Source organism: Pholcus phalangioides, unplaced genomic scaffold (genome assembly GCF_987345545.1).
Source record: "Pholcus phalangioides strain wild (caught in Gottingen) unplaced genomic scaffold, Ppha-v1.0 ptg000013l_1, whole genome shotgun sequence".
NCBI classification, from domain to species: domain Eukaryota; kingdom Metazoa; phylum Arthropoda; class Arachnida; order Araneae; family Pholcidae; genus Pholcus; species Pholcus phalangioides.
Genome location: NW_028301606.1, coordinates 6,945,565 through 6,973,563, shown reverse-complemented (window position 1 = coordinate 6,973,563; position 27,999 = coordinate 6,945,565). Strand labels below are relative to the sequence as shown.

General features: G+C 37.8%; 1 protein-coding gene across 2 annotated transcripts in view; it reads left to right on the top strand.

The window, feature by feature from the left end:
* LOC149078512 (uncharacterized) overlaps positions 1–27,999 on the top strand; it is a 109,013-nt gene that overhangs the window by 65,937 nt on the left and 15,077 nt on the right. For both annotated transcript variants that reach the window (XM_089240622.1, XM_089240623.1), the window contains 2 exons: positions 21,448–21,553; positions 23,124–23,704. In XM_089240622.1, coding sequence (XP_089096748.1) covers positions 21,448–21,553; positions 23,124–23,704 — 687 coding nt within the window. The remainder of the gene's footprint in view (positions 1–21,447; positions 21,554–23,123; positions 23,705–27,999) is intronic.

Sequence of the window (27,999 nt, the reverse complement as noted above, 5' to 3'; positions counted from 1 at the left end):
ATCCGTTCCCACGCACAAACATATTAAGGAAAAATAATTGAATGATTTTGGAGCCAGGGGGCACCTAGACCACAGCTCCTTACGTAGATATCAGGCGTTGTCCCTACGGACATGCAAGGCCGTCTTAAGAGTATCGTGGGCCCTCGGGCCAAGTGGTTTTTCGGAGGGCCTACCTTGCAAATCCTAGAAAATTTCAACCGGATGTCATTTTTTGAGGCCCCCGGGTGGGCCCATGTGTTAAGACGGCACTGCGGACATGGTCACCTCTAAAATAACTTTTATTCCTTTTATTTAAGGTGTCGTTTGAAGAAAATCGTCAAAATTCCGAAAGGTCGAATTTTGACAATTAACAACATTAATACAAATACAAAGGCCACAACAGGCGAATTTCCCTAACGACGTGGTTGAAAAAAAGATGCCTATAAAAACATATATTATGAAAGAAAAAACTAATAATAATATAATATAATGCACTATTGAAATATAAAGTCTATTAAATATAAAGTTTTTTTGTCTTATCTATTATAATTAAATAATAATGCTTGTTAAATAATCATTAAAATAACAATAATCACGAAAAACTATATTAATTATATTATGCTATATTAATATTATATCAATAATAAAATGAAATCAATATTAAACAAATCAAATAAACATCAAATAATTGATCATTGATACACGTTAATTATCTAGTGGCGTACTGAACGCGTTCATGATAGCAGAGTATCTTGTCATGCTGGTTGAAAATTGCTATTTATTTATGCCTTTTTTTTGTGAAGTATCGGTCAGGTGAAATGAATTGAATACTATAATCTTTTTGAGGGAGAATGTTTCTGACACTTAATTCAAGGTTATCCATTAAGAGAAGAGCTATTTGTTGGGTGATGGGGTGTTTCACGAAGATTCTCCGAAAAGAATAACAATTGAATTAGTGATTTATAAAATCGAAGTGTAATCTGAAATCATATAAAAAAAAAAGAATGGGAATTCAGCTGTGATACTTTCATGATCGTAAAATTATAAATAAGGGGGGAAATAAAAAAAACAAAACAAAGCAATATTTTTGTATAGCCACTGATCAGAATTACGTCAACCAGTAAAATTTGCAGCCCTCTTCCCCATTCTGAGAAAAAATTACTCAGTTTTTAAATGAAAGAAAAAACACTTGAATGAAAGTTTTTCGACATATCGATAATTGATCGATAATAGATATCGATCATCTTTATTTATATTTGCCACTTGTTACGACCTGATTTCATCTCCTTAAAAGAAATACAAAGATAGTCATGAAAAATTGGTAAAAAAATCGTGAATTTCAGCTATAGATATCGCGATGATTTTCATTGAGATGTTAGGAAGTAATCTTTTTTTTTCGCTGTAATATACGTTCATAGAGAAAAAGAAGTTTAAATTTTACCAATTGATAACTTTTTTAATTGGGGAAGTAGAAAAATTTTAATTTTTATCCCAGCAATATGATGATTTATCGCAATTATATTTTTATGGATCAAAATTCGATTGCTTTTTCATATATATAAAAATATTATATATATATATTTCATTTTTGTTTTGATTTTAGAATCACCCACAGTTTTCTTTTCCCACACACACGCTCTTCGTAAAACACCCTGTTTATCCTTTATAAAATCGAAATTTTACGGATGATTTCTGTTTTCAATACAATAGTATACATTCTAGTACCAGTAAAATCAGATATTTTTGCCTCAAGCACTATGTCAACACTAGATGAGGGGAGTCGGAGGAATCACTCTAATGACCCACGTCATATCCATGAGTCACCGATACGGGTTTCATGACACGTCATGTTGATACGGGCTGAAAAACAACACGTGGTGCTGGGTCCTAAAATATTAAGAGCAGGGGGGTTGTGAAGGGATGAGGGATTACACCCACGGGAATGATTAGGATGTGGGTATAGCTATTGCTCTCTTCCCCTCCACCTTTTAAATCACTTTGCCTCTGATCTATTTGCTATTCAAATTTATTACATAATTCCTTTGTACTTTTCAACGTGATACTGGCTCCGCTGCAGTGACTTTTGCAAGTACGTGACGTCGATTTCAACGTAGTTGTTATTTTATTACTAAACATCATCCGCTCGTGCGATGGGTCAAGTGCTATTTACTTATTTATTTTATTGGGCTGCCGATCACGTAGAATATTCATTTATTTATTACGCAATACTGCCTTCAGAGGCAGCAATTAGGAGTTGAGAATTTTTTTAATGGTACGAGTAATGAAGATGCCATAAATCTATCTCTGCATTTTTGTGAGGGGAAAAAAAGACGATCATAGTCGTTTTTAAAAGACGATAAAAATCAGATTTTTTCTGTGAGAGTTGCACGTACATGAGGAAATGGAAGTAATGAACGGTAGCGATTCGAAAAATCAGCAGAAATTAGTAAAACTCGGTTATAACTACGTTCAAGATTCCACGAAATCTTATCGTTATAACCGAGGTCGGTAATTATCTGTATAATTTAACGGCAAAAGCCATCCTGCTCAGTCGAGATGTACTTAAACTTAAGGCCCATCTCATAATTCGACGCTGCGAGTGCTAAAAATTAACTATAACGCTGTATATACTGTGTACATAAAATACTTTTTATATGATTAGGGTGACCAATTTAATCTAGAAAAATACGGGATATTGGGATAACTAATACGGGGCATAGATGATTCTCGCCAAACATGGCAAATATCTGCGAAATTGCCAAATACGTATTGCTTATGAATAACTCTTAGCAAGAAATACAGCCAAGACTGCTAAAATGTATTTTACGGAAAATAAAAGGAATTTGGCAAAAATATTAGATGAATATTTATAATCATATTCATTATAACACAATTTGTAAGTAATGTAAATTAAATTAAATTCATCCCTGATTCTAGTAAAAATTAGTAATTGAAGTAAGCGATGAAAAAAGGTGGTCATGCCAATGAGCAAGTCAGAGCGTCAAACATGGTTACAAATATTTGTTTTTCAACGTTAGGTATAAACAGAACAACACAACCTATAGCCCTGCATAATGCAATCGGAACAAAAAAACGGACGAACTTTCTTTGGATGTGATAAGCTAATCTTGGGAATTTCTTGGGAAAACATCATTGAAACGGAAACAAAAGTGACGAAAAATTTGTTGTTATATCCGATGTGGTTGCTTTTCATCTACGTTATAAATAAGGATGATTAATACAGTCGACGCTCATCATAACGACCCCATGTTATAGCGACCATTCCATTACAACGACCGGTAGGATAAGTCCAAAATGTTTTCACAGAAAAACTGTCATATATGTTTTACTTTCGATATATTGATGACCCTCCCAATATAACGTCCATTTTTGACGGGACGAAGAAGGTCGTAGTATCGAGCGTCGACTGTATTATTCTTTACTGGAATAACTAACATTTATTGACGTTATAGCTGAGGTGTCGTTGTAACCGAGGTCGTTATAACCGGATTTAAAGTTCAGAAAAGTTTCGGAGAAATCTCATTGACAAGTTCTAAAAGAACACGATGGAAGTCGAATAATCAAATCAAATTTTTCGTTGTCTTCAGATGGAATATAAGGATTGGAGACAGAAGCTACGCGACACTTCTCTCCTTTAATTGCCAACAAACTACATTCCGTTATCCTCCTTTTTTTGCAGGGCTTTTCTATATCCACTGCTGTCAACGCCACCATGCACACATAGTATCTGCAACGCATTTTTCAGATTCCATTCCTCATTTTTTTTACGAGAAAAGGAAGCCCATAACTTAGATTGAGAGAAAAGGAGGAGATATTCTTTTTTTTCCAACAACACACTCTCTCTCCCCCCCCCAAATCTTTCTTCGCTGTATCCTTCATCATCAAGGCGAAAATTATCACTCTGGAACTTACTCGGTTGAAGGGGAAAAAAAAATAAATAAAAACAATATGGAAAGCCTGATCATGAGGTCCATTTCCTTTTTTTTAGAAACCGTCACAAAACCTTTCATAATCCTTAGAATTGGGGGCAAAAGTGGGAATCCGCGAACTTAGCAGTGTGTTTTGAAACTGTTTTAAGTATTTGAAACCACTCAGAAAAGCTTTCTTCACAATTTCACTCTTTTAAGCAACGCTCATAAATTCTTCGGCAATTTTAGATGTGCAAGTACTACATGTTGCTTTCCTTTTCCTTAAAGAGCTCTGATATGGCCAGGAGGTACTTTCTCTTAGTTTGGGGGTATTCACTGTAGTAAAAAACAATAAAGAAAACCAAAGATAAAGGCTAATAGCAAGAAAACACAAAATTTAAACTTCTCCATATACTGTAGTATATTGTGATCGCATCTGGTGCTTTTAACAGGCTTAGCTTTAACCACTTTAACACCTTTCAAAGTGGTAAAAAAAACTTTTCTTATGTAGAAGTATTATTTATCCCCATTGATTTGTTTCAAATTTTTACCGGATATATGTAATTTCGTATACTATCCTATGCCAGTACAAACTTTTACATGCCTCTGATACTTAATTGTTTATAAATTTTCAAAAAAAAATGCATTAAAAAAACAGCTTTCTCGTATGATAAATGATATGGCATCAATAAAATTGTGAATAAAAATTGATTCAAAATAAAGAAAATTGTTCAGTGTTCATAAAATGATGAAAGAGATTTTGAGATCCATTCATAAATACTTGGGTTGTAAATTTTTTTTAAATTTAATTTTTAATAAAATAGAGTCGATAAAATCTCAGATTTTTTCATCATTTTGTGAACACTGAACAGTTTTCTTTAAGAAAACTGAATTTTGAATTTTTTTTAAATTCAATTACATTGATTTCATGCAACGTAAGCTGTTTTTAATGCACTTTTTGAAAATATGTAAAAAAAAAATATGTTTCGGAGATACGTAAAATTTTGTACTGTCATATAGGATAACATACACAATCAAATATGAATGGTAAAAATTTGAAATAAATCAATAGATAACAAGTATTGCACAGACAAAACTGCACGTTAGGTTCACAACACATTCAAACACAGTTTCCAGCGTGACCGAGGTCTTCTTCGACCACCTGCTAAAATCGCTTCATTGAGACAGCGGGCCATGATCTGGTTAGGAGGAGGGCATATCGCCATACAGAAATTTACTACCGATAGAGTTGGATCGGAAATGAAGGCGCCATCTATTGGTGTTCCCCTCAGGTTGGGTAAGGAAAGGTTCGGTAACGTGTTATCTATATCCTTTACCCAGGATCGAACCCGAAGAAGGTAAATGATCATCACTACTGCGTCACTCCTACAAATACTGACACAACCCCACGTGATCACGCGGTAATACAGTCTTAACGTTAATTCTTCACAGACTCTTTTGAGCCAGTTGTTAAGCTAACCAACAGACCGGGCTTCGGCTCAAACTTTATTCTGGTCTAGCCATTGATGGAGGTGTGATTAAATAATTTGCGGTAAAGTACGGCAAGGGGGAGGGGACTTCGCAAACATGGATAGATGAATCAATCCTCTCAGCGGCATTGACGAGATATCTCGTCTAACTTATTGCTTCGTACTTCGGCAATTACGAGATACCTCGTGGCCTTAAACCCTCTTATTTAGGCAATGACGGGCCCAGATACAGCGTTGTGTTTTCTTTTTCCTCTCAAGAATATCTTTGTTTTGGCACTTAATGCTTCGTGAGTCGCATCACTTTTCCACCATGGCCCAAACCCTCTGGGTAACTAGCTTATATCCTCCTATGTGGGCAGAGTGGGGGTCATGGTCGATTTTGGGTCCTCGCGATTCGAGTCCGTCGCTATGACCACTCCCACCCCCACCCCAAAACAGGACTTCTTTTGTTTCCCTTCCAGCTAAAATCATGCATTTTTGTTATTCGGTCATTGTGAGGTGTTAGGATGGAATTGTTCGAGTATATCACAAATTACGATATCTTTTGAATGTACAATACGTTTTATTGATCCCTTGAGAAAATCTCTAGAAAATTTAAATTTGGTAAATTGAAAGACATTGATCAAGAACTGAAGGAAAGGGCTTTCTTTTCTCCATAAATTTGCCTTGACTAGTCTATGGGAAGGCCCATTGCAAAAGCAGCACTACGTGTGCATGGATCACCGCGAATACTAGCGACAGAAATGTTGATCAACAAGGCACGGGAGGGAGAAAACACCTTTTAGCCTCATACATAGTCTTGCAGTCTGATAACAAAAATTTGCAGGTGCAAAAAAGAAAAAGTTTGGTTGCATCTTTTAGCTTCAGAATGCGCGAAAAAAAAACCTTCCGACAGGGAAAAAATTGATCACATTATCCGAAATCCACGAATTTTTTCCGCGTGCTGGGATATCTGTTCATTCCGTTATTCGCAAAAGTGATAACAATTTCCAATATGATAACATTATCCATGATTCTATTATAACGGCATCGATTGTGTTTGCTAAAATATGAAGGCCACGTTCCCTGCAATGAATATACATTATTTTCTTTCGGGAAAATAGCTGTACGCATCACCCGAATTATTATAGGGATTCGCAAGCCTTTATACTTTATTCGTTTCAAAACAGTAGCCTGCACCTTCGTAATACAGAGAGAAACAAAAAAATTGGGTTAGATATATTGAGAACTTATACCTACCCCTTTCCAAGAGAACTTTGTAAAATTCATCCTGTAAAATCTTCTTCTTAATCTAAAAATTTTCGTAGGTATTCATACATTTCCATATAAGATTTTATGTGAAAGGTATGAGGAAAAGCGTGAATTTTCCGATATAAATTGCCGACGCATCATCCGAGGAAAAAAAAAGTAGCAATCTCATTACGAGGAAAAACGCCATCGAGGATATACACGCGAGGAGTAAAATAATAATAATAATAATAATGGAATCGGATCATACACAGGTGGGAATAGAGTACTAAAAAAAAAAAAAACCAAGGCCCCCTCCCAATTTTTCATTATTTCGAGAGCGTATGATATGAATTACTAAAACGGGGGAGTGCCTCTACGTGTACCTGGGTCCTGGAAAAAAACAAAAACGAATTCCGGATACGTAAAAGGGGATTAATTCGGAGCGAGTTTTGAATTTTGATATCGTATAGAAGGTAGATAAAAATAGGAAATTGTGTTTTCAGTATGCAGCATTATATTTTGGTTCCGTCATTAATCTTCCGTAAATGACGGACGCTGTTATGTTCTTCTTTTTTGAAGGATGTAAACATTTATTTGAAAATAATGAAACGATATTTTATGGGATTTTTTTTTCTTCAGTAATAGATAGGGGTTGCTGAATATCATTAAGTTGAGTCAAAGGTGCTCAACCTTCACCAATTGGTTTGAAAACGTGCCACGGGCCACACAAGTGTTCTTCTGTAAATGTGCCATTCGATTTTTATTTTTCATAAGTTATGCAAATTATCTTCATGCATGGTATTAGTAATTACCACAAAGTGGAACAATCTTCACTGAAAAAAAAAACTGGACAATTTTATAAGAAATTCGAACTACCAAATGTACAGGAATGTGCTGTAAAATACGGCGGGCCCTTGGGTTCAAAAAAGTTGAACGCTGTGTTAGATGGAAACAAGTGCTGCCAATAACGTATAATCACCACAGTGAACAAATAAGTCTAATGATTAGTTGAAAAAAACAAACATTTCATCAGCTTTATGAGGGTGCTGATGCGTCGGTCATTCAGTGCAGATAATGAGAGATATTCATCGATCCTTTTCATCATATATAATCATTAGATGAGTTGATACGCCAACGAAGCCGCTTCCCATTCACGAACTTTGTAACAAGTTTTGAAATTCCGCAGACTGGGGGATTGCTCTTGAAACAATCCTAGCAATAAAAGGACAAATGGAGATCTCTTTGGGTTTGGATAGCTCTGACGTTTGGAGTTGAGAAAGATCGATCAAACTTATGTGATTCGGAATGACCTTCATTTCAGTGGAGTAAAGGACTCTCGAATACCACATCCCCAGCTCTACTTTATTTTAGATAGTGTAGAAAAAAAAAATTTCTCTTCAGATCTGCGCAATTCTTTTATTTGATCGCCTATTTGTTATTCATGGATATCATCCTTTTCCCCCCTTTCTTTTCCATTCTAAAACCGTGGGAGGAGAAAAAAAAGGATCGCCAAGATTAAAATCGAAATGCGATATCACAGAGTCTCTCGGAAAATTCTCGTAGTACGCATTTACGTTTATCGGAATCTACCTTTACTCCATACGCTACAAACTCTACTCCGAATCGAAGCCGTAAAAATTTCCGTAGAAGAGGAAATCTATCTTTCAGAAAAAAACTTGGACCGATTCCAAGAAAATTTTTCATTCACCTGAAGATGTAGGAGAAGGAGCACCAAAAGAAGGGGGGGGGGGAGGAGGGGTAGCCACAACAACAACAACAACAAAAAACATACCGTTTCAAGACCATTTTGCCATTCCTGCAGCAGCAATTGATTTCTACTCCTTTTCGGGTCTCGGAGGTTACGTGATAGCCCGGTATTTTTGCTTTTTTATTGTTATTGCTATTCCATTTTCTCATCCGAGATGAGCTCCAAGTAATCCTTCGGTCTTTCGGAAAGGATTATGGTGCTATTAATTCGGAACTAGAGGTGAGGGGATGGATATCGGGGCCCACTATGCAGAAGCCATCATGGTGTGTGTGTGTGTGCAGTTTTGACGGCGGAGAATCTCCGTTCGGTTTCCACTACTGTGTGTGCTGCTGCTGCTGATCCTGGAAGTAATCAATAACACTGCTGTGACTGAAGAAGTTTCCTCCCATTTCTAATGTGAATAGGGAGAGAGGAATCGCGGAAATTTTTGGGGTGTTTTTTCCCCCCACTATGTGGGAAGGGGAATTTCTGTGACAGCGATTTGTTTTGCTTTGGATTAACATCAGCAATGAATGCACAAAAAAAAGCTTTATGGATGCAATCGTACATAACAGTCCCCCTTTCTTTTTGTGTGTCACTTTTCTTCTCTATTTTTCTCTAAAAGTCTGTAAAAGATCCAATAATTGAAGCATGAATCACAAATGCTTCATTTTGAGGTTCAAATAAACAAAATTATATTTGGATATTATCCAATTTTTAAATTACTGCATTAGATAATATTTTTCTGCTACTTTGTGTCCTAAAAAAGGGGGGTCTTTTGTGATCTTCTGCTGGAATGAATCCAAAAACCAGGCTTTCACAAGACTCACGTATTCATGATGAATATGCTGTACTAGGGCAGTGATTCCCAAACTGTGTGCGAGGTAACATAGGATGCCGTGAGATATACGGGGCACGGTATTTAAGGGAGAAAATTATGTATTGAAATTGGTAATAGAGCCATTATTCTTAAGCAGGCAAGTGACAGGGTGTAATGCGAGGTGTATGAAATTTCCAAGGATGCTGCAAACGTAAGAAGCTTGGGAATCCCTGTGCATTATTTTTTATTTCCCTAATAAACTATTTTCCCTTTCTTCAAGTTTAATGTAAAAAAAAAAAAATTGAAAAGCAATTTTCATTGTCACATCTGGAAGAGCGGTAATATTGCGTGTAATATACCTTTAAAGTTGTGAATGATTATGACAAATGTTTGACGATTGTTTAGAAATCTCAAGACTTCGTGATTTCATTCATTTTTCAAATTCTTAAGGATTGCTCAGAATTAAATTGTCAGTATCAATGGCGCTAGATTCAAGTATTTTGTAGCACCCGGCTGAGCATCTGCAGATTTATTAAAAAATAAAAATATATTTCACTCGAAGCTCGATTGAGCACCCTATAGGTCTACACGTACTTGACAAGTCCGCCCCATCTACGATAGATTGGTTCAATAGTTCTCACAGTTGCCGTCGCTGCTCCAATAGAATCTCACCGATCCTAGATGCGTGCCTGCTTTGTGGGTAGAATTAATCAGAGTTTATCCAATTTAAGCAATTATTATTTTGATGAGGACCCAACAGTCATATAAACACAGTGCAAATGAGCTGCAGGTGTCGGAAACCATTGAACTAGTCATAGCTCCCAGGACCGAAACTAGGAGGGGGGAACAAAAGGGACTGATGCCCCCGGTGCTGGACTAGAGGAGCCGCCGTATTCACCCTTCAACAGCTCCTGCTTTCTCTCTAGTTACGACCCTGATACCTACAGTGAAGACTCAATTCAGGAAACCACTACACTGGGTGCAGTTCGTAATTCATGAGTTCTATCGAATTCATCACAGTTATTCTTATTTACTACATACTTGAACTATAAATCGTTTCATACCGCTCCTCGTGCATGAACAAACGATGTAAATATTTCTAAATTTTACTATATATTCTAAAACAGAAACTTTGATAAACATACACACACCTTCATGTACGCACCAAATGCCCGGTTAGATAATCAAGATGTAGGTATGGTACGAGATGGTAAGATGGGTAGATGTAATCGTAATTATGATCTGTTTGTTTGTGTAAAGTAAAAGCAAAAAAAACAAAAAAACAGCCCGACCAGCCACACCAATGCTATAATAAGACCAGGAGAGGCCTGATTTTTGCCTTCTCTCAAAGTTGTTTTTTTTTTTCATTATTATTTTTCTCTGTATAGTCTTTTGACCCAGCAGTGGGAGGAGTAACCTTTTACGTTATTTCTTTCCTTTGCTCTTTCTCTCACTCTCGTCTAGAACCGAGAGTTAGTCTGCTGGTGCTGTTTCTTACTGTATACATACACATGAGGCTGGAGAGCAAGCGAGCAAGCAAGGCGAAAGGCACTCTGGCGCCACGTGAGCTCATCTCAGCCTATATATATTTCATTCTTGAAGTAGTGCTCAACCCATGCCGACAGCAGATGTGTCAGTTGGAAGAAGTATAAGGGCCTTTAATATCAAAAAGATGCGGAGGAGGAGGAACGTTGAGATCAGTTGGAAAATACCGAGACAAAAAAGAAAAGACACTTTCTTTTTGTGACGCCATATTTCTGGCGTGTGTTTGTGTCTTGTATATGAATGTGCGTGTATATATGCCATAACGGGATGGGCAACAAAAGGCAGAAAGATAACCTCGAATGCAGAAACAGCCGTTGCCTCTCTCATTCTCTCGGTAACATTGCAATCTCTTTTCCATCTTTTTTTGGAGATGATGCTCGAATGTGAATTCTGTTCTTATCATCGAGGCAGATGGTACGTGATGCTAAGGGGAAATAAACTATCGTAAGTAATTAGCGTCCTGTGGATGGCGTCTTCTGGGCAACAAACGGCTGTCCCAACCAGTGGCGGATGGAAGTCGGTCGAGGCCCCGGGCGCAAAAGAAAATATTAAGTAATCAAATACTGTTAGTACAGTAGATCCCGCTTAATCGGATATCAACGATTTCATCACACACTTCATCAATATCCGATTATGCGGGGGAACATTTCAACTGCCATTTTACAACGTTAGTATACTTTGTGCATCGAAAACTTACGAAGGATCAATATTAATGAAACTTCTCGAATAAATCAGACATCAAAAATGAAATGAAAATTATATTTAATTAAAAATAGATTTTTACTTTTCATTAGGAAAGTTAGCACAGCGCCTTCTATTGGCCCAACAGAGAACAAAAATAAAATAATTAAATGTACGTATTGAAGACAACTTGAATAGTCCAGTACTACTCGTATTTATCTTAACTTAGAGTATATACGGTATATTATATATTTATTTATTTCATTAATATTCTAAATGTTTCATTTAATAAAAGCATATGTGTATAGTTGCTGATGGGTATTAACAGTTGACGTGTATAAAGCGCAATTAATTTGATTAAGCGGGAAAAAGTAGTTTCCGTATAAGCGGGATATCCGTCCCTCTAGTGTAGTTTGCAGTTGTAGTCACGCAGAATCAGGTCTCTGCGAATTCCGATAGACATAATAATAAACGAGAATTTTTTTCATGGGTAACCGGGAAATGGGGCTCTAATCGAAGCCCACAGATCAGTGGTTCTCAAACTTTTGTCACCCGCGGCTCTCTTCCCCAATTCATGGCCTATCTGCGGCTCCCCAAGATAGTTTAGTACACAGATCATGGCCCCCACAAGGGGTAGGCTGACAAATCTCCAGGGGAAAGATCGGGACGATTTTCACAATGTTTTGTTTTTTTACGCTATAAATCCATCATGAAGGGGGACCCATGGAAGTCTCGTTGGGGGCCCGCAAAAGATCCCAGCCTGGGGGCCCCGTCTCAGGATGGGGGGGGGGGGAGGCATGGCACGGCACAGATACATGCATTTTCACACTTATGAAAGAACTACTTCAAAGCAGAAATAGACACACTAATCAATATCTTTAGCTGACTGCGATGCCCCTGACAAAGATTGGTGACGCCCCCTACGAGCTGCGACGCATACTATGAGAAACATTGCCATAGATTATCATGGTCCAACTAAACTACTAGTACTTAACCGTACGTGCGTCTACACATTCCTCTGCGGAATCTATAACGAATCGGTACATAACGGAAAGTGTTGTGTGAGTATATGCATATACCTGGCTTGCCAGAGTTGATCTTGTTCCATGTTCTTACTGGTGCTGCCATTGGTGTTCCATATTTTCAAATAAAGATGGTATATGGTTGAATTTTCACGTTGTGTAAGAATCATGTTGAAGGTCTGTCTGCTCAGAGATTCGCCCCCCCCTTCCCATGAGACTTATCGAAATGCTCGCCTCAATTATCTCTATCGGAATAAGCGGAAATCTGACGCGGCGTACCCATTGGGACACCCTGTACATACAGAATATTACTCGCCGTATAAAAAATTCTCCCAGGAGAATGATAGTTGTCATACCATGAATAATTTCTTCATTTACTTTCTACGCAAAAGTTAACAACAAACATGGATTAAAAGGGGTTGAGCTTCCTCGCTCGAATTAGGTCGGGACCTTGGGATTATGTCACGTTTTCCTCGCTGCTTAACATCATCTTTGTATAATCCTCTCAAATCATAATCGCACTCATCAGATTCTTGACAGATCTTTCCTGTTTATCTCACACACACACAGCTCGATGCATCTCATCCGTTCTAAACACTATCTCTCTATCTCCTTTTTTATTCTATCATTTGGAACAGCTTCATCCGACGGCCACTTGTTTCAAGGCCCTAAAAAAAAGAGAGAGAAGTGGGAAGCTCGTCAATCAAAGAGCTCACCCTTTTTATGTAATAGTAATTATTTTCGTCCATTATGCAACACTTTGGACTCTTCAATGCGCAACGAACATCATCATCAGTTCGAAAGATGATATTTGCAGTCATTATAATAATACGCCCACCACCCATTAATGGATATCTATTCCGTGTGGAGGTGACCAATAACCATATTCCAGTTCTCGTGCATCACGTGTTGATATAAACAAGATTTTCTTTAATGTAAAAAAGGAAAAGAAAAAAAAAAGAAAAACAACCTTTTTTGAGATGTCAGTGACGTGTTTGTCAGCTGAAGCAACGCGTAGGAGTTGATACGCCCTGGTCACTAGTCGCCAGAACATGATATGCTTTTAGATTGAAGATTTGCTCGCGAAGATGGTGGGGGGAAAAGCCGTCAACCTTGACAATAAGAAAAGGGTCAACTGTTCAACTTTGACTTGATGAGCACGAATCATTGTTATTTTGAGTTGTTCAAATTCATCCTGTTTCTCCTTCTCGATTATTGCTATTATTATTGTGAGGGGGAGAAAACGCCATCTATATTTAGACATTGTTGCTGTCACGCGTTGACGCTTCTTCCTCCTTTTTTTTACGCTCACTTTTGGCTCTTTTTATATTCTACCGTCACTGATGACTGTCAAATGAACAAACTTTGGTGTATTTTTTTTTTTTTTCGTCGTGTTGAGAGGGTCTTCGGGAAGATGGGGGAGAGTGAAAGTTTTGCCACTGAACGTGCACATTATATACATATATTTAAATTATGTATAGTAAAACCCGCCAACTTGGACTTTTCTATACGTTGGACACCTGCCTCCATTAAGCCGTTTTAAATGGAACCATAATCCTATAACACAGAATGTCTATTTTATCTCTATATCTTGGACCCCTCCTTGACTTTAACAGATTTTAATGAACCGTAGGTGTCCAGCTCAAGTTTCACTGTATTTACAATAGCTAAATTCTACAAAGCTACGATATATTTGATTCTGGTATTCTTACAATGAATTTTGTGAAGAAACAGTTGTTGATCGAAATTTATTGGTTACATTAATATGGCGTGATGTGCTTTCTGTTCACATGCAACTCTATTTTCCTTTAAGTTATCACCAAAAATGTCTGTCCAGTTCAGTGAAAGTGGTCGGTGAATCCTCATAGTTCCCAAAAGTCAGCTACAGAGTCAGCGGGATTTGTTCAAGAACTAATTAGAAATCAGAATGAAAATCAGTGAGCAAAATTACTATAGCACGTGGCCATTCGTTCCCACCTTGTTTAGATCACTTGTCCGGAAAAATGACTGCCACACAATTCACCGACAAACAATTAATTCCATCGACAGGAAACTAAAGGATAACAATTCGTAACGTGTGTTGTTCAGTGAATGATTGAGTGAGTTTGCGAGTGAGTGACTGTGAGGGAGGAGAGTGAGTAATTAAAAGAGTAGATGACTTATAGACCCCGAGCGAATAATCTCGAAGGTGAACGAGTGAATGAGGGAGATCAGGCTCGGACAACTCTCTTCTGATCACTCACTCACTAATTCAAGAATACACGTGGAGATGAATTGTTACCGGTTAATATTCCAGGCGAAAATTATTTGTCGGTGAATTTTCCTTTCGATGAACTTTCTTTCTTGTCGGTGAATGGATTTTCCGTGAAACATTTCACCAAAGGGTCTTCACGTAATTATTAATGGAAGAGCACTGATAAACTCAATAATTCGCAAATTGTATCCTGCGGCATACTACAGGGTTCCCTGAGATTGGTTAGGGGTATCACGAGATATTTCTGGGGATAAAATTATGTTAATGTAATAACAAGCCTTGCGTTCTTAATTATATCATTATCTTCAATATCATTTGAGGATTCTTTAGTCTTGCGACACTTTGAGACAATAAAGGGTACAAATGAACGTGAAAATTGTTTAATCCTTATAATAATAAGGAGGGGGGTGACAAACGGAAAAAGATGTATCTTGATTAGCTTAGAGCAGACGTGGGTTCCACGGAACTTTTTTCTTCTATTAGGCATCGTCCAGCGGGGAAAAAAAACCTGTATCAATGAATAGCGATGGCAAACACATGATTGTAGTGGAGTTCCAAGGAACCTAGAATGTGTTGCTGTAGCGTCTCCTGGAACAGTGGTTCTCAACTTGGGGGCACAGTGGCACCCTTGCTGTCCTAGGATAGTCTAAGGGGGCCACGGGTGAAATCAGATGAAAGGGGAGCCATAACAAATTGTGAATAGGGCCACAGAGAGATGTGAAGAAATAAAGCTTTGAGGTCAAATTGTTGGGGCAAATTACTATTTTCAGAATCCAGCAGAGCTGTCCATGGAACCAGGGCATCTTAACCTATGCCTCGTCTGTGGTTATGGCTTGGGGTCCTCATGTCCATTGGCGTACGCAAAGGGGGGGAGGGGGTTTGGGGTTCTAACCCCTCCTTGAGCCAAGATTATAGTGTTATTTTGCAGGAAAAAACGTAAACCCCCCTCAGAAGGAAAAAAAAATCTGAACCCCCCCTCGAGAAAATTCTGCGTACGCGTATGCTGATGTCCATAGGGAACCCCTGGAGATCTGGTCTGTGATTTTGAATGTGTAAGCTCTTACGGTTGCTTTCAGCTAAATATAGGGCCTCAGAACATCACTTTGCTAGGGGACCCATAATAGTGAGACGGGTATGTATAGAACACCAACCTTCTACCAAGAAGAAAGCTCACTGACTCTTACCCAGGGCATGTGCAGACCTATAGTGATGAGTCGGGAAGGGCGATTTGTATGTTCGCTAGATCGTCCCGTATTTTACGCAGACTTATTTTCTCCATGCGTTTCGGCTCTCGGGAGGGATGATCGTCTACTTTCTAGTTCTCTGACTGTCCCAAGGTTCTAGAGATCGATCTTATTCATAAATTTTTTGTTCATTATAAATTTATTTTTTAACTAAATTTGATTCAATAAGTAGAAAGGGTCTCGCTCTTGCATGAGGATAGGGGGCCCTGGGTAAAATGAGGGGAGTCACGAGAAAAACATATGGTCCAAAGGGGGGCCCATGGGCTAAAAAAAGGTTGAAAACCACTGTCCTAGAACACAGATATTTTTTCTAGGGTCCCGCACTAGGGTTAAAACGTTGAAAAACGCTAGCCTAGACATTTTAGAATTCAGCCAATTGTTTTTCCTTGATGAATTTTACAGAGAGTTGCGATCGATCAACGCTGACTCCTAATTAAATCCAAGTAATTAAAACCAGAGTTTATTGGAGTAGGTGATATTTAAATACAACTCCCTCTATCAATGACAAAGCCATATATACATGTATTATCTAATGAAACTAATATTATTCACATACCTTTATAATTTTTTTACTTTCTATCTCATTAATTCAGAATTTTTTGCTAGAAATAACAAAAAAAAAAAAAAAAATTACCAGGTTTCATTGCAAACGATAACACGGAACAATAACGAATCAGGAACTTCATTTTAATGAAGTTGTCTTCATGTTATCGCTCATAATAAAAATAATAATGAAAAAAATCGGTAATTTCTGCAAATGTAATCAAACTTTTATGTGTGTGTGTGTGCGCGCGCGCGCGCCACCCTCCCTCGAAAGTTAATTACCATTAAAAACTTGATTGGATCTGCCGAGAATGGGTGAGAGTGGGAGATATCAGTGACTAAAAATAGCAGATACATATCTTTTTACAAGCAATTATTTCAGGAATTTTTTTAAACCTCCATTTATACTCGCTCGTGATATCTTTCTTTACTTTTTTTTATTTTGGAAATAACCATTTGATGATGAATCGTATGTGGTAATAAATCGTGTTGTGAATGAGGGAGATGGCTGGAAATGATTATTATTCTACGATATAAGATGGTTGAAGAGATCCTTTTTTTCGGAGATAGCATTCAACCAAAAAAAAGAAAAATTACATTAATTCAGTAATACACATTAATTAAAGCACCCTTCGCTCCTCTGGAAACTGGCCTATCATTAGATAGCCATTGAACATAATCAAATTAAACGTTTTGAGCTAAAAAATGCACAGAAATAAAGTGATTCCCATCATACTGTATGTGTGTGTGTGCGGGGGGGATCCTAATCTTTTCTAGATGCGACCAAAAATCCATAAAACGATAAACTTTGCGACCCATGGGTATATTTGAAATTTTAAATTATGAAATTATTTCTTTGATAAATTATGAAATTATTTCCTTGATAAATTATGAAATTATTTCCTTGATAAATTATGAAATTATTTCCTTGATAAATTATGAAATTATTTCTTCGATGAATTCTGAACAATTAAAAGTCTCAATAATTATATCACTACTCACTTCCGTGGCTGTATGGATTCATTAATATTTAGCTGCATCGGAAAGATTTATGTACGATTTTTTCAGTCATTCAGAAACGACTTTGAACCTCTGATCCCGTGGTCTCAGCCACTGGAAGAGACAAAAGCCGAATAAAATAATAACATAAGTCATGTGTATAGTGTGCGAGGCTCAAAAATAAGGAAAAGGCGAGTTCAAAAAATAATTTGACTTTTCTGTGTCCTTTTTTTGTTCGATGCAATTCAGAATAATTTCTACGAAGAACGTGTGCCATGATCGTAGGTGTACGCAGACCATGATATGTCATCATTTTCAATTCTTGAAGAGCGAGATGGAAAAACTAGAATTTTTCTGATAATTGTTTTGTCGTTATATCGAATGCTTCTCAATTTTCAACTCGATATAACCGAGAATACAGTACTTTTTGTATCTTTTACACTAGCTGTTTGGCAATCACTGGCAAATCACTCGTTATAGCAATATTCCCGTTATAAGCAGTTACTCGCTCAAACGGACTTCTACTTGTGTATATTATTGAGTTCTCTGATTTCGTTGAAGTTGGCTTTCTTCAGAAACTTTGAAAAGAGGTAGCATTTTCATCCCACCCTCCCTCACTAAAAATTTGCCGTTTAACAAAGGGAAAACAAACATTAAATCTAGAAAAGGAAATTCCGGCCCAGGAGGAAAATACAGCTCCAGGTGGATGTACACTCTTTCCAAAAGTCTGCACCCTTTTTGAAGTTTAGACATTTTCTCATAAAGGGAGCAGCAATTCGCTCAGTATTTTCCCCTAGAAATTCGAGAAAATTTTTGGTTGCGCTTGGAAAGGTTTCACAGTGCTTATTTATTTATTTATTTATTGTAAATTTAAAACTTTTTATTTTCTTAGTTTTAGGGATAAATTCGCGTGTATCTTCCATGTCCACAAGGAATGGGGAAAACCGCCACTTCTGTCGCAAGTGGTTAATAAATGACACATTTTGCTCGGTGTTTGGTCACGCCATAATCTTTATCAGCATACGAAACGCACTGTGCCGGTATATAATGGTGTTACTCATTCGCTCTCTCTCCGATAGGAAATTTTCGATTTTATTTTTTTAGTCATTTCCCTTAGCTCTGAGGCGTAAAAATCTTCTTGCTGGTACAGAAGGACCGGGTCTTTGACCTTTTATGGATGATTTCCACCTTCACAATATAATAATAATAATATAGTTCTGCCGTGAGAGAAAGAGAGACGTGGTCGGGATTATATACATGCAGTCTGCGAGACGTGCTACCTGAATGAGGGTTACGTCAGAACCGTCTACAAGAGTCTTCTTTTGGATTTACGTGCTGGACGAACGGGCTTCCTTTAAGCTCTTGTACTCTATCCTTCTCTTCGACATTTTTGTTTTCTTTCAACCTAACCTCCATGTTGAGAACGGGAAGGAATGTACCTGGACGTTCTCCTGTAAATACCGAGACAAGAATGTACTGGATTCGCTAACGGTGTTTTGTTGGCCTTTGAGTGCAAGGGATATTCTGAACGCGTGTTTCCCATACCTGGGGTTTCTGTGACAATGAAGAAAAAAAAAGGACACGCATTTCTTTTCCCTGATGAATTACAGTATAATCTCCATAAACGATATTCAGCCAAGAAAAATAATATCTTAATTCTACACACAAAGTTATATTTACAGGTAAACCTCGCTACAACGGTACTCGATATGACGATATAAATCCCACTACAACGATATTTTTTTCAATTCTTGTTTGAAATTGCTCATAGTCTAATGTTGAACTCCTCTCGATGCAACGATATCCTTTACTACGATAAGCGCTTCTATAACGATATTTTTATCGTTTCATTATAACGATATATTTTTATATTTCACGTTCGAAATATCCTTTAGTATATTTTTAAACTCATCACATATTTTTGTTCTTCAGAGGACTTCTTACGGATATGGCACCGTTTTGAGGTTGTGGAGTGGTGGTAAATGATATGATAATGTTGCCTGTCGATATAACGATAACCCCTCTACAACGCTATTTCTTCTTGGTCTGCAGAATATCGTTATATTTAGGTTTCGCTGTAATTGGTCAGTCAATTAGTAAAATTCAGCTAGCAAGTCGACGTTTCACCCTGTAAAGGAGTTTATTGTACAGTACTGCACTTCCGTGTCTCACATAGGAAGTAGCTACAGTGACACCTTCATTTACATTTTACAGGGGTGGCAGTGCGAAATGTTGACGTCTCTAGATGTCCTCTGGAAAACAAAAACCAGGGAGGTCTTGAAAAAGTACTGTAGGTGATTTTGAGCGCTGTATGAAACACATCGTTGTAGCGGTTTCAAAAATCTGTTCAAAAATTATCGTTATATTGTATATATCAATACCATTGTTAATTTCGCTAAGTTAAAAATATTTCAAAATGAAAAAAAGGAAAAACCAAAATGGCGTACACAAAGAATTTATAATGTTACTTAGTTTAATGAAGATAGACATTGAAAATAATTTGAAAAATTAAATTTAATAGTTTTATACTGTATGATAGTACTCTAGTGTTTTGTTCTTATGCACAAAGAACTAGCGCGCACATTTGCTCTTTGGTGATTAATGGCCAGGAAAATTCCGCGCATATATGCGCTTATGATGCAAATGGGTTAAGCAACACGCGGCACAGTTACAGATCACTTGAGCAGCCCGTGGCACATTTAGAGATCATTTCTGCAGCTCGCGGCGCGTTTACTGATCATTGGTGTGGCAATCTGATTATTTAAGTGATCTGGGGTGCAGTTCCAGATCACTTAAGTAGCCCACGGCACATGCCGCTGTGGTGGTCGAGTGGTCATAGTGACGGACTCGCATCGCGAGGATCCGGGTTCGAACCCCACAGTGGTGGTCGGCTGAAGTTGGTTTTCTGTGGTTTCCAACTTCAAGGCGCGAATGCGAGCCGATCTCCCCGTTAAACAGTCTCGCCACACAGAGCAACAGGCCTACAACGTTACAAATATTCAATCATTACACTTCATTCACAATAAAGTATAAATGGCAGCACTGAAATATCAAACACAACACTAGCTATACACTCAGACTGTTAGGTGCACTCACTTTGTTCCAGACTCTGCCACGGAACTGAGCTGGAAGAGATCTCGGCAACGGGATAAGTCCGGTGGCAGAGCCCCTGGCGTTCATTCAGCCCGCGGCACATTCTAACTTCAATTAAGTGGTCAACAGCACATTCACAGATCACTTAAGTGGCCCGCGACCAAACGAATGAAGTGGCCCAAAGGTTGAACACCCTTAATATATGAATCTTGTGCTGCCATCTCTTAGCAGAAATACAAAACAAGCTGGTTGGAATAATGTAGTATAGTTTTTAGTGATACGAGTGCCGTTGTCACATAAGTAAGCGATATAATATATATAGTTGAACTATTTTAAAACTTTTCTACGAAAGTTTACAATGTTATTCGATTATTAAAGAAAGATCAGGAAAAAAAGATTAAAAAAAAAAAATCGAAGAATAAAATAGGCAATTTCTCTTTGATGAATTCGCGAACATTGGCGTACGCAAAGGGGAGGTTTGGGGTTCTAACCCCCCCTCTCAAGCCGAGATTATAGTGTTATTTTGCAGGAAAAAACGTAACCCCACCCACCACTGAGAAGGAAAAAAATTGAAACCTCCCTTCAGAAAATTCTGCGTACACTTATGCGAATGATTCTATATCGTTATATCGAATGTCGTTGTAGGAATGCTTCACCGTATTCATTTTACATGATAAACGATAGTAGTAAAATTCGCGTCTGCAATTACACGCAGGAAAACGCGGTACATAATTTTGAAATATATCATTTAATTCAGAGTATTTATACGGAATCATAATTAAAAATCCTAGTTACTATCTGTATTGAATTTTAACTGCGATCTATATACAAAAAAAAACACCTGATATTAAACCTGTATCTTTTTTTACAGGCTCTAGAAGTGTCCTCGTCATCGAACAGATTATGCTCCAGCAGCAAATTAACAATCCCAGCTCCGCGGATGGACACTTATCGGTTTTCTATGGCAAACATGGAAGGTAAAACATTTTTTATTATTTTATCCGGGGTTATTTTTCATTAATCTTTATTATTTACATATACAAACTCGGTTGTAACGATACATCGATTATAACGTCAATAATTAAGTGTACTGACTGACTCTCGTGAAGAATAATGTTGATTAACATTGCTTACACTTATAACTTCAATGGAAACGGCACGACCTCCGATATAACGAGACATTTTTGTCAATTTTATATATACACACACTTCCGCTTTTAAAGTTTTTTCTCAAGAAATTCCTAAAATTACAGCCCATCACATCGAGCCAATGTTTGTCTATTGCTTTATTGACGTCGAATAAAGCATTAATGGGTTAAAAACGAAGAAAATAGCACATTTATAATATTGCTTGTTTGATTACATTATAAATTACATGTAATATAATATATGTATTTATAATGTAATATAATATATGTATTTATAATGTAATATAATATATGTATTTATAATGTAATATAATATATGTATTTATAATGTAATATAATATATGTATTTATAATGTAATATAATATATGTATTTATAATGTAATATAATATATGTATTTATAATGTAATATATGTATTTATAATGTAATATAATATATGTATTTATAATGTAATATAATATATGTATTTATAATGCAATATAAATTACATTATAAATTACTGCAACTTTCTTATCGGTAACGACCCTTATACAGGCATTCCTGTAATTTTTCTTCCCCAATTTTTTTTTGATATGAAAGTGTCCCGTTTTTCCAACGAAAAATATTGATCTCATATTTGCCAGGCTCATCATTTTCCCGTGAAATACACTGCAGCAGACTTGCTACAGCTCAGTATTTCTCGCCAATGGTTATTGTTAGCAATATTTGGCAATTTCGCCGGCAGTGGCGAGATATTTGGTATTCCCGTATTTACGTGTTCCCGATTCTCCGTATTTTTCTCGATAAAATACGGTCACCATAACTCTTCACCATAACTTCATGCGCAGCATTTGATTGCATCCGATTATATTTTTCATCGAAAAAAAAAAGTCTTAAGGTCTTAAAATGTAGTGACGACACCCAGTGCCGTCTTAACGCATGCCCTCACCCGGGCACACCTCGGGTGGCCTTGAGTGCAGAGGGGCCTCATAAAAGTGAAATTTGCATGCAATTTTTGACAGCAAGTATGTAAATTCGTGGACAGGTTGGTTGGTAGACCAGATTTTTTGAGTATTGGAGTAACCAAAACAGAGTGAAGGATCATGTCAGTGAGTGACCAAAAGAGTGACTAAGAAAGTGTGCAAGCATGTGAGTGGCCAAAAGAGTGGCTTAAAGACAGAAGCGTATTTACAGGGGCAGGGCCAAGCGATCTATAGCCCAGGGCGGAAATGTAAGGAGGAATGAGTGGCCAAAAAAAAAAAAATTAGACCAGAATAGGGAGGAGAAGGCGGAAAATTTTTTGTGTAGCCCACAAGCGGTATAACCATAAATCCGTCTTTGATCTTCGATGTCGTTATAACCGAGTTCGACTGTATGTCATCAGGTGTTGATTTCTTTGTTTTTTTTTCCTTTCTTACAGATAGCCAAGATGTGGAGCTGGACGCTATTCTCGGGGAACTGTGCGCATTGGAAAACCAGTTCGAGAAAGAAATTATGCCAAAGAGCCATTCAGTCAACCAATCCCTCTGTCAGCAGCAACAGAATGGATGCTGGAAGAATAATCCGAAGCCTCCGGGCAGTGGCAACAACAACAACCACCAGCAGATACAACAATACAATGGACAATACGGCGGTGGTATCAGATCCAACGGTCTTGTCGTCGTCGCACCTGAGCTGCCGTCAAAAGAGATGAGGTCCGTCGGTGGTCATACGCGATCCAATTCTGGAGGGGGACTTGTCAGGCCCAACTTCGAACTCGGGAACCTGCAGCATCAGCAGGTCGACAGTGGCATGTACAGCGAAGATTTCCTCAGATCTCACCAGAAGACTGATTTCGGACTGAGAACCGAGAGCCCGGACAATGATTCCGCTTTTTCGGACAGCGTGTCCATGCTGTCGTCCGAGTCCTCTGCTTCGTCCGGAGGCCACAGAGGAGACGTTTCTAGCAGAAGTATATCTTCTCAGAGTAGCAGTATGTCCTTGGCTTCATCTCCTACGCAGGTGAGTGTTTTTTTTTTTAAATATATTGAGGCCATGCCCCAATATCAAATAGGGCTGGACATATCTACTGCCCGACATTTCCGGGGCATGCATTTTTTCCAACCACTTGTTCGACACTAGCATATAAAATATTGATTCGGCATTCGGGCATTTAATATTTTAGGTCGGGCATGTAAATTCTCGGAGATTAGTCCACCCCAGATATCAGGAAAGTAAATTGGTTGTGTAAAAAAAAGTAGAATTCACCTTGGGCCTCCCGGGGCGACCGCCTTAAGAGCAGGGCTGGACAAATCGGAAGCACGAGTTCACCATAGCGGCTAGAAAATCGGTATTGGCGATTAAAATTTTGTGTATGTGATTGCTAAATCAGTCTAAGAGGGGATGGCTCAAAATTTTTTAATTTAATAATAAACTACCTTCCAATATGGGAAAGGATCAACAAGTCCCTGAAAAGTCGGAAAAACATTATTTAAAGCACATTTTGTTTCGAAAAATTGTGTTTGGCTCTTACGAAAAAAAAAAAAAAAAAATTTGGCTGCCACCTAATTTTTTTTTTTGATTTGTCAAGCCCTGCTTAAGAGCATCATAAACCCCCGCGCAGAGTGATTTTTCCGAGGGCCCCTACTGTCTGAAATGTCTGATTCCCGGTAGAGGCAGAGATGAGTTTTTAACGTGGTGTGGCTGGTGTTTTTTTTTTTTGCCTGAAATGTCTGCCTGCCAATTTACATCGTCTATTACAATCGTCTCGAAAATTTTAACCAGATCTCATTTTCACGAGGTCCCTTCTGCACTTGAGGCCAATAGGCCAGTCGGCCCATACCAAAGCGTATCAATAATTTGTGTCTGTAATACATCTTTGGCCCATACGTTAAGACGGCACCGAGTGAAATAATCGTAAGAAAAATTTTCATGTGACAAGGGGACAATCTGATTGTTTATGTTTCGCTTATTTCAGTCTTCACTGGCGTACGCAAGGGGGGGGGGGGCTGAGCCGAGATTTTTATAGTAAAAAACGAATTCCCCCTTCATGGGAAGTGAAAAATGTGAATGACTCTTCCCCCGAAATAATTCTGCATATGGCTATTTCTTTGAACAAAAATTGTCTTTTAAACTTTCAATTTTGATCCGCATTTCTTCTTAATCATTTTTATGGCGTATAATAAATTGCTCTCTCCACAACGAAAATAATTTTTGTCCCGCAAGGGCCATTTTTGGAACTCGCAAGAAAATTAGACGAGAATCTGCATGTAGCCAATATAGAACGAATTTTTTTAAAGTATTTTTAATGATATTTCTATTGGAGCATAGTTTATCACCATGTTAAAAGGTATGAGATTCCTTAATTGCAAGTGGAATTAAAAAGAATGTCGTGAAGATCGGTGAATTGGTTTTTTCGAAATAAAAGAGAAAAAAAATGTATTACACAGAGTGTAAAATATCCAAGAGCATTTTTCTCAGATCGAATTTCAGAAGTTTTTGCAGTCTCATCTCAGGGCCGTCTTAAGAGCATCATGAGCCCCCGGGCCAAGTGATTTTTCTGAGGCCCTACTAGGCAAATTCTCGAAAATTTCAACCAGATCTCATTTTTGTGAGGCCCCCCTCTTCTCTTGAGGCCCTCGGGCCGTGCCCGGGTGGGCCCATGCCTTAAGACGGCATTGTCTCATCTGTAAGATGAAAACAGAAAAACAACTATTGCACCAAAAAATGCTGCTGAAATATTTCAGAAATATTTATACGAAATGTGTCAGTGAAATGAACCAGATTTAGCAATTGACCAATTGAAAGTATTTGAGAAAAAAGATTTAATTCAAATTTTTCAAATTTGTTTTTTTCAATTTTAAAATTTTTTATAAAACTTTTAGGAAATGATTAGATATCCACATTCGAGGTTCATTTCATGCTAAAATATTCCTACAAATTTCAGCAATTTTGGTGTGATGGCTGTTTTTTTTTAATCCTACGGGTAAGCAAAAGCAGTAGCGAGAGTGGGGGGGGGGAGAGGGGGGAACTTTGTAAGTCTGGTGCGCCCCCCCCCCCGAAATGTGAGGAAGTGACTGAAAAAAGGGAAAAGATGGTCAAAGTCAAATCTATTGTTCCATCACTTTGTTCTTCCCGTCCCCGAAATGCAAGTGGGTTCCCCTCCGAACGAAATTTCTGACTACGGGCCTGGGACGAGCAGCAAAAAATAACTATATAAATAGACTGATCTGAAAAAAAAAAACACTTTAAAAGTTTGTTGAACATTTTTGCACTGTCTCCATTTTTTTTTTCCTTTTATTCCGGGAGAACTAACTCACCGATTGACAAGAATCTTTTTTCGTTGGATTTGCAAGTAGGCGAAACATTTTTTAAAGTCATTTTTGAAAAATTAACTTTGTGAAGCTTCAAAGGTAGTGACTCCATGAATAGGTATTTATTAAAAATACAGTGAAAACTCACACAGTTCCACCAAAAAAAAATAAAAAAATGAAAAAAAAATACAGTGTTTATTCACAGCAAAAGAAGAAAAGTAGTTTCCTCATAATACTTTTCTGTACTACACAGAAAGTAGTTTCACGGCAAACTGCATTAACACTTTCTGAACCGTTTTAACGCATGGGCCCACCTGGGTAGTGCTAGAGGGCCTCTAGTGCAGGGGGGGGGGGCCCACGATAATGACATTTTGTTAAGATTTTCGAGATTGAGCATTTGAATTGGCAGGCAGATATTTCTAGGCAGATAGGAGGAAGCCTCGGAAAAATCAATTTACCTGGGAGGCATGATGCTCTTAAGACGGCCCTGCGTAAGGGTAGATAATGCAAAATTTAGATGCTGTTAAGCAGGGGCGTAGCCAGAAATTTCGTTCGGGGGGGGGGGACCAAAGTGACAGAACAATGGATTTGGCCATCTTTTTCCCTTTTTTCGGTCATTTTCTCACATTTCGGGGGGGGGACCAGACCCCCAAGTCGTCGTCGTCCCCCTCGCTACGCCCTTGCTGTTAAGCAACCTTGAAGGAACAAAAACTGATGAGGAATTTAAAAATATATTGAAGGTGACTTTGAAGGAAATATTAAAAAAAAATATAGTTTTTGCGTGGTTTCGAAATCTATAAAAAATATCGTTATAGAGGTACTTATCGTATTAAAGAATACCGTTGTAACGAGCGAAGTTTAACTGCAGGAAATTCGAAATTCAATTTGAAAAACATTTTTGTAGAAGAATTTATCGTTGTATTGGGTATCGTTGTAGAGAGGTTTCACTATATTTTACTCATGAGACTAGAACAGTGCATATACATAGCTAAAATAAACTGATAGCATCACACTCCAAATTGGTGGAGTCGGCATGGTTCCAGCCTGGGACGAATCTCATAATTTTTCGTTTCTTACTTTAAATTTATTGTACAGCACCTGTAAAAAATTCTGACCTTATGACCCGGCAAAGATCCCAGCCCAGGGGGCGGGGGGGGGGAATCAGCTGCAGACTGCAGTATATGGTTGCCATGAGTGATAATGTATTGTAGTTTGTAAAAAATTTACTCTCTATCGTTACACACTAATTAATTTATGAAATTTTATTTTGTACCTCGACTACTTTCGGCCTTTTTGGATAAGATCAGAGTAGATTTTTCTACGTTGGCCAGAAAATAGTTGCTCCGTAGGTAGTCAGCTTCAATAGGCTTCATTGTTTTTCCATTTTAAATGAGCCGGAATGAATTTCGCTTATCCCATTTGTCCATCAAAAACTTTTCATTTCTCAGAGGATTTCCAAACAAGAATAGGCGCCGAAAATATAGAGGCTGCCGCAAGTGTGTACTCTCAGGTGCTCCACCTGTTTTGAATTCAATCATCTATCATTCCTATCGATCGTGACATGTCCGTCCCACTCACACAATCGCCTGTATTTAAACCTTTTTTTTTTGTTACGCCGCCATCTACATAAATAAAAAAGAGAATAATAACAAAGACGCTCGGGCAGGTCTTGCTCTTTTCTTTGTAACAAATTCTTATCTTTTTGAGCATCTTTACTTTATAAATGGCTGTTTTTAAAAAATAGCCAGTGGTCAATGGTTCAAACAGTCCCGTTGGAATTTTCTTTCCCCAAAGAGACTATCTCCTGTCCGATTGGAAAAAAGGCTTTCTGTTGGGTGCGGAGAAGAGTCTCACAAAAGGGAATAGTGAAATACACACACAATCTACGCACCTTGACCTATATATTCCAATAATGCAATAGGATTATGCCGATAACGGCTGTATAAACACATCTTGCGATGACCCTGTATTGTTAGTAAACAGAGAGATAGGTGGGAATTGTAT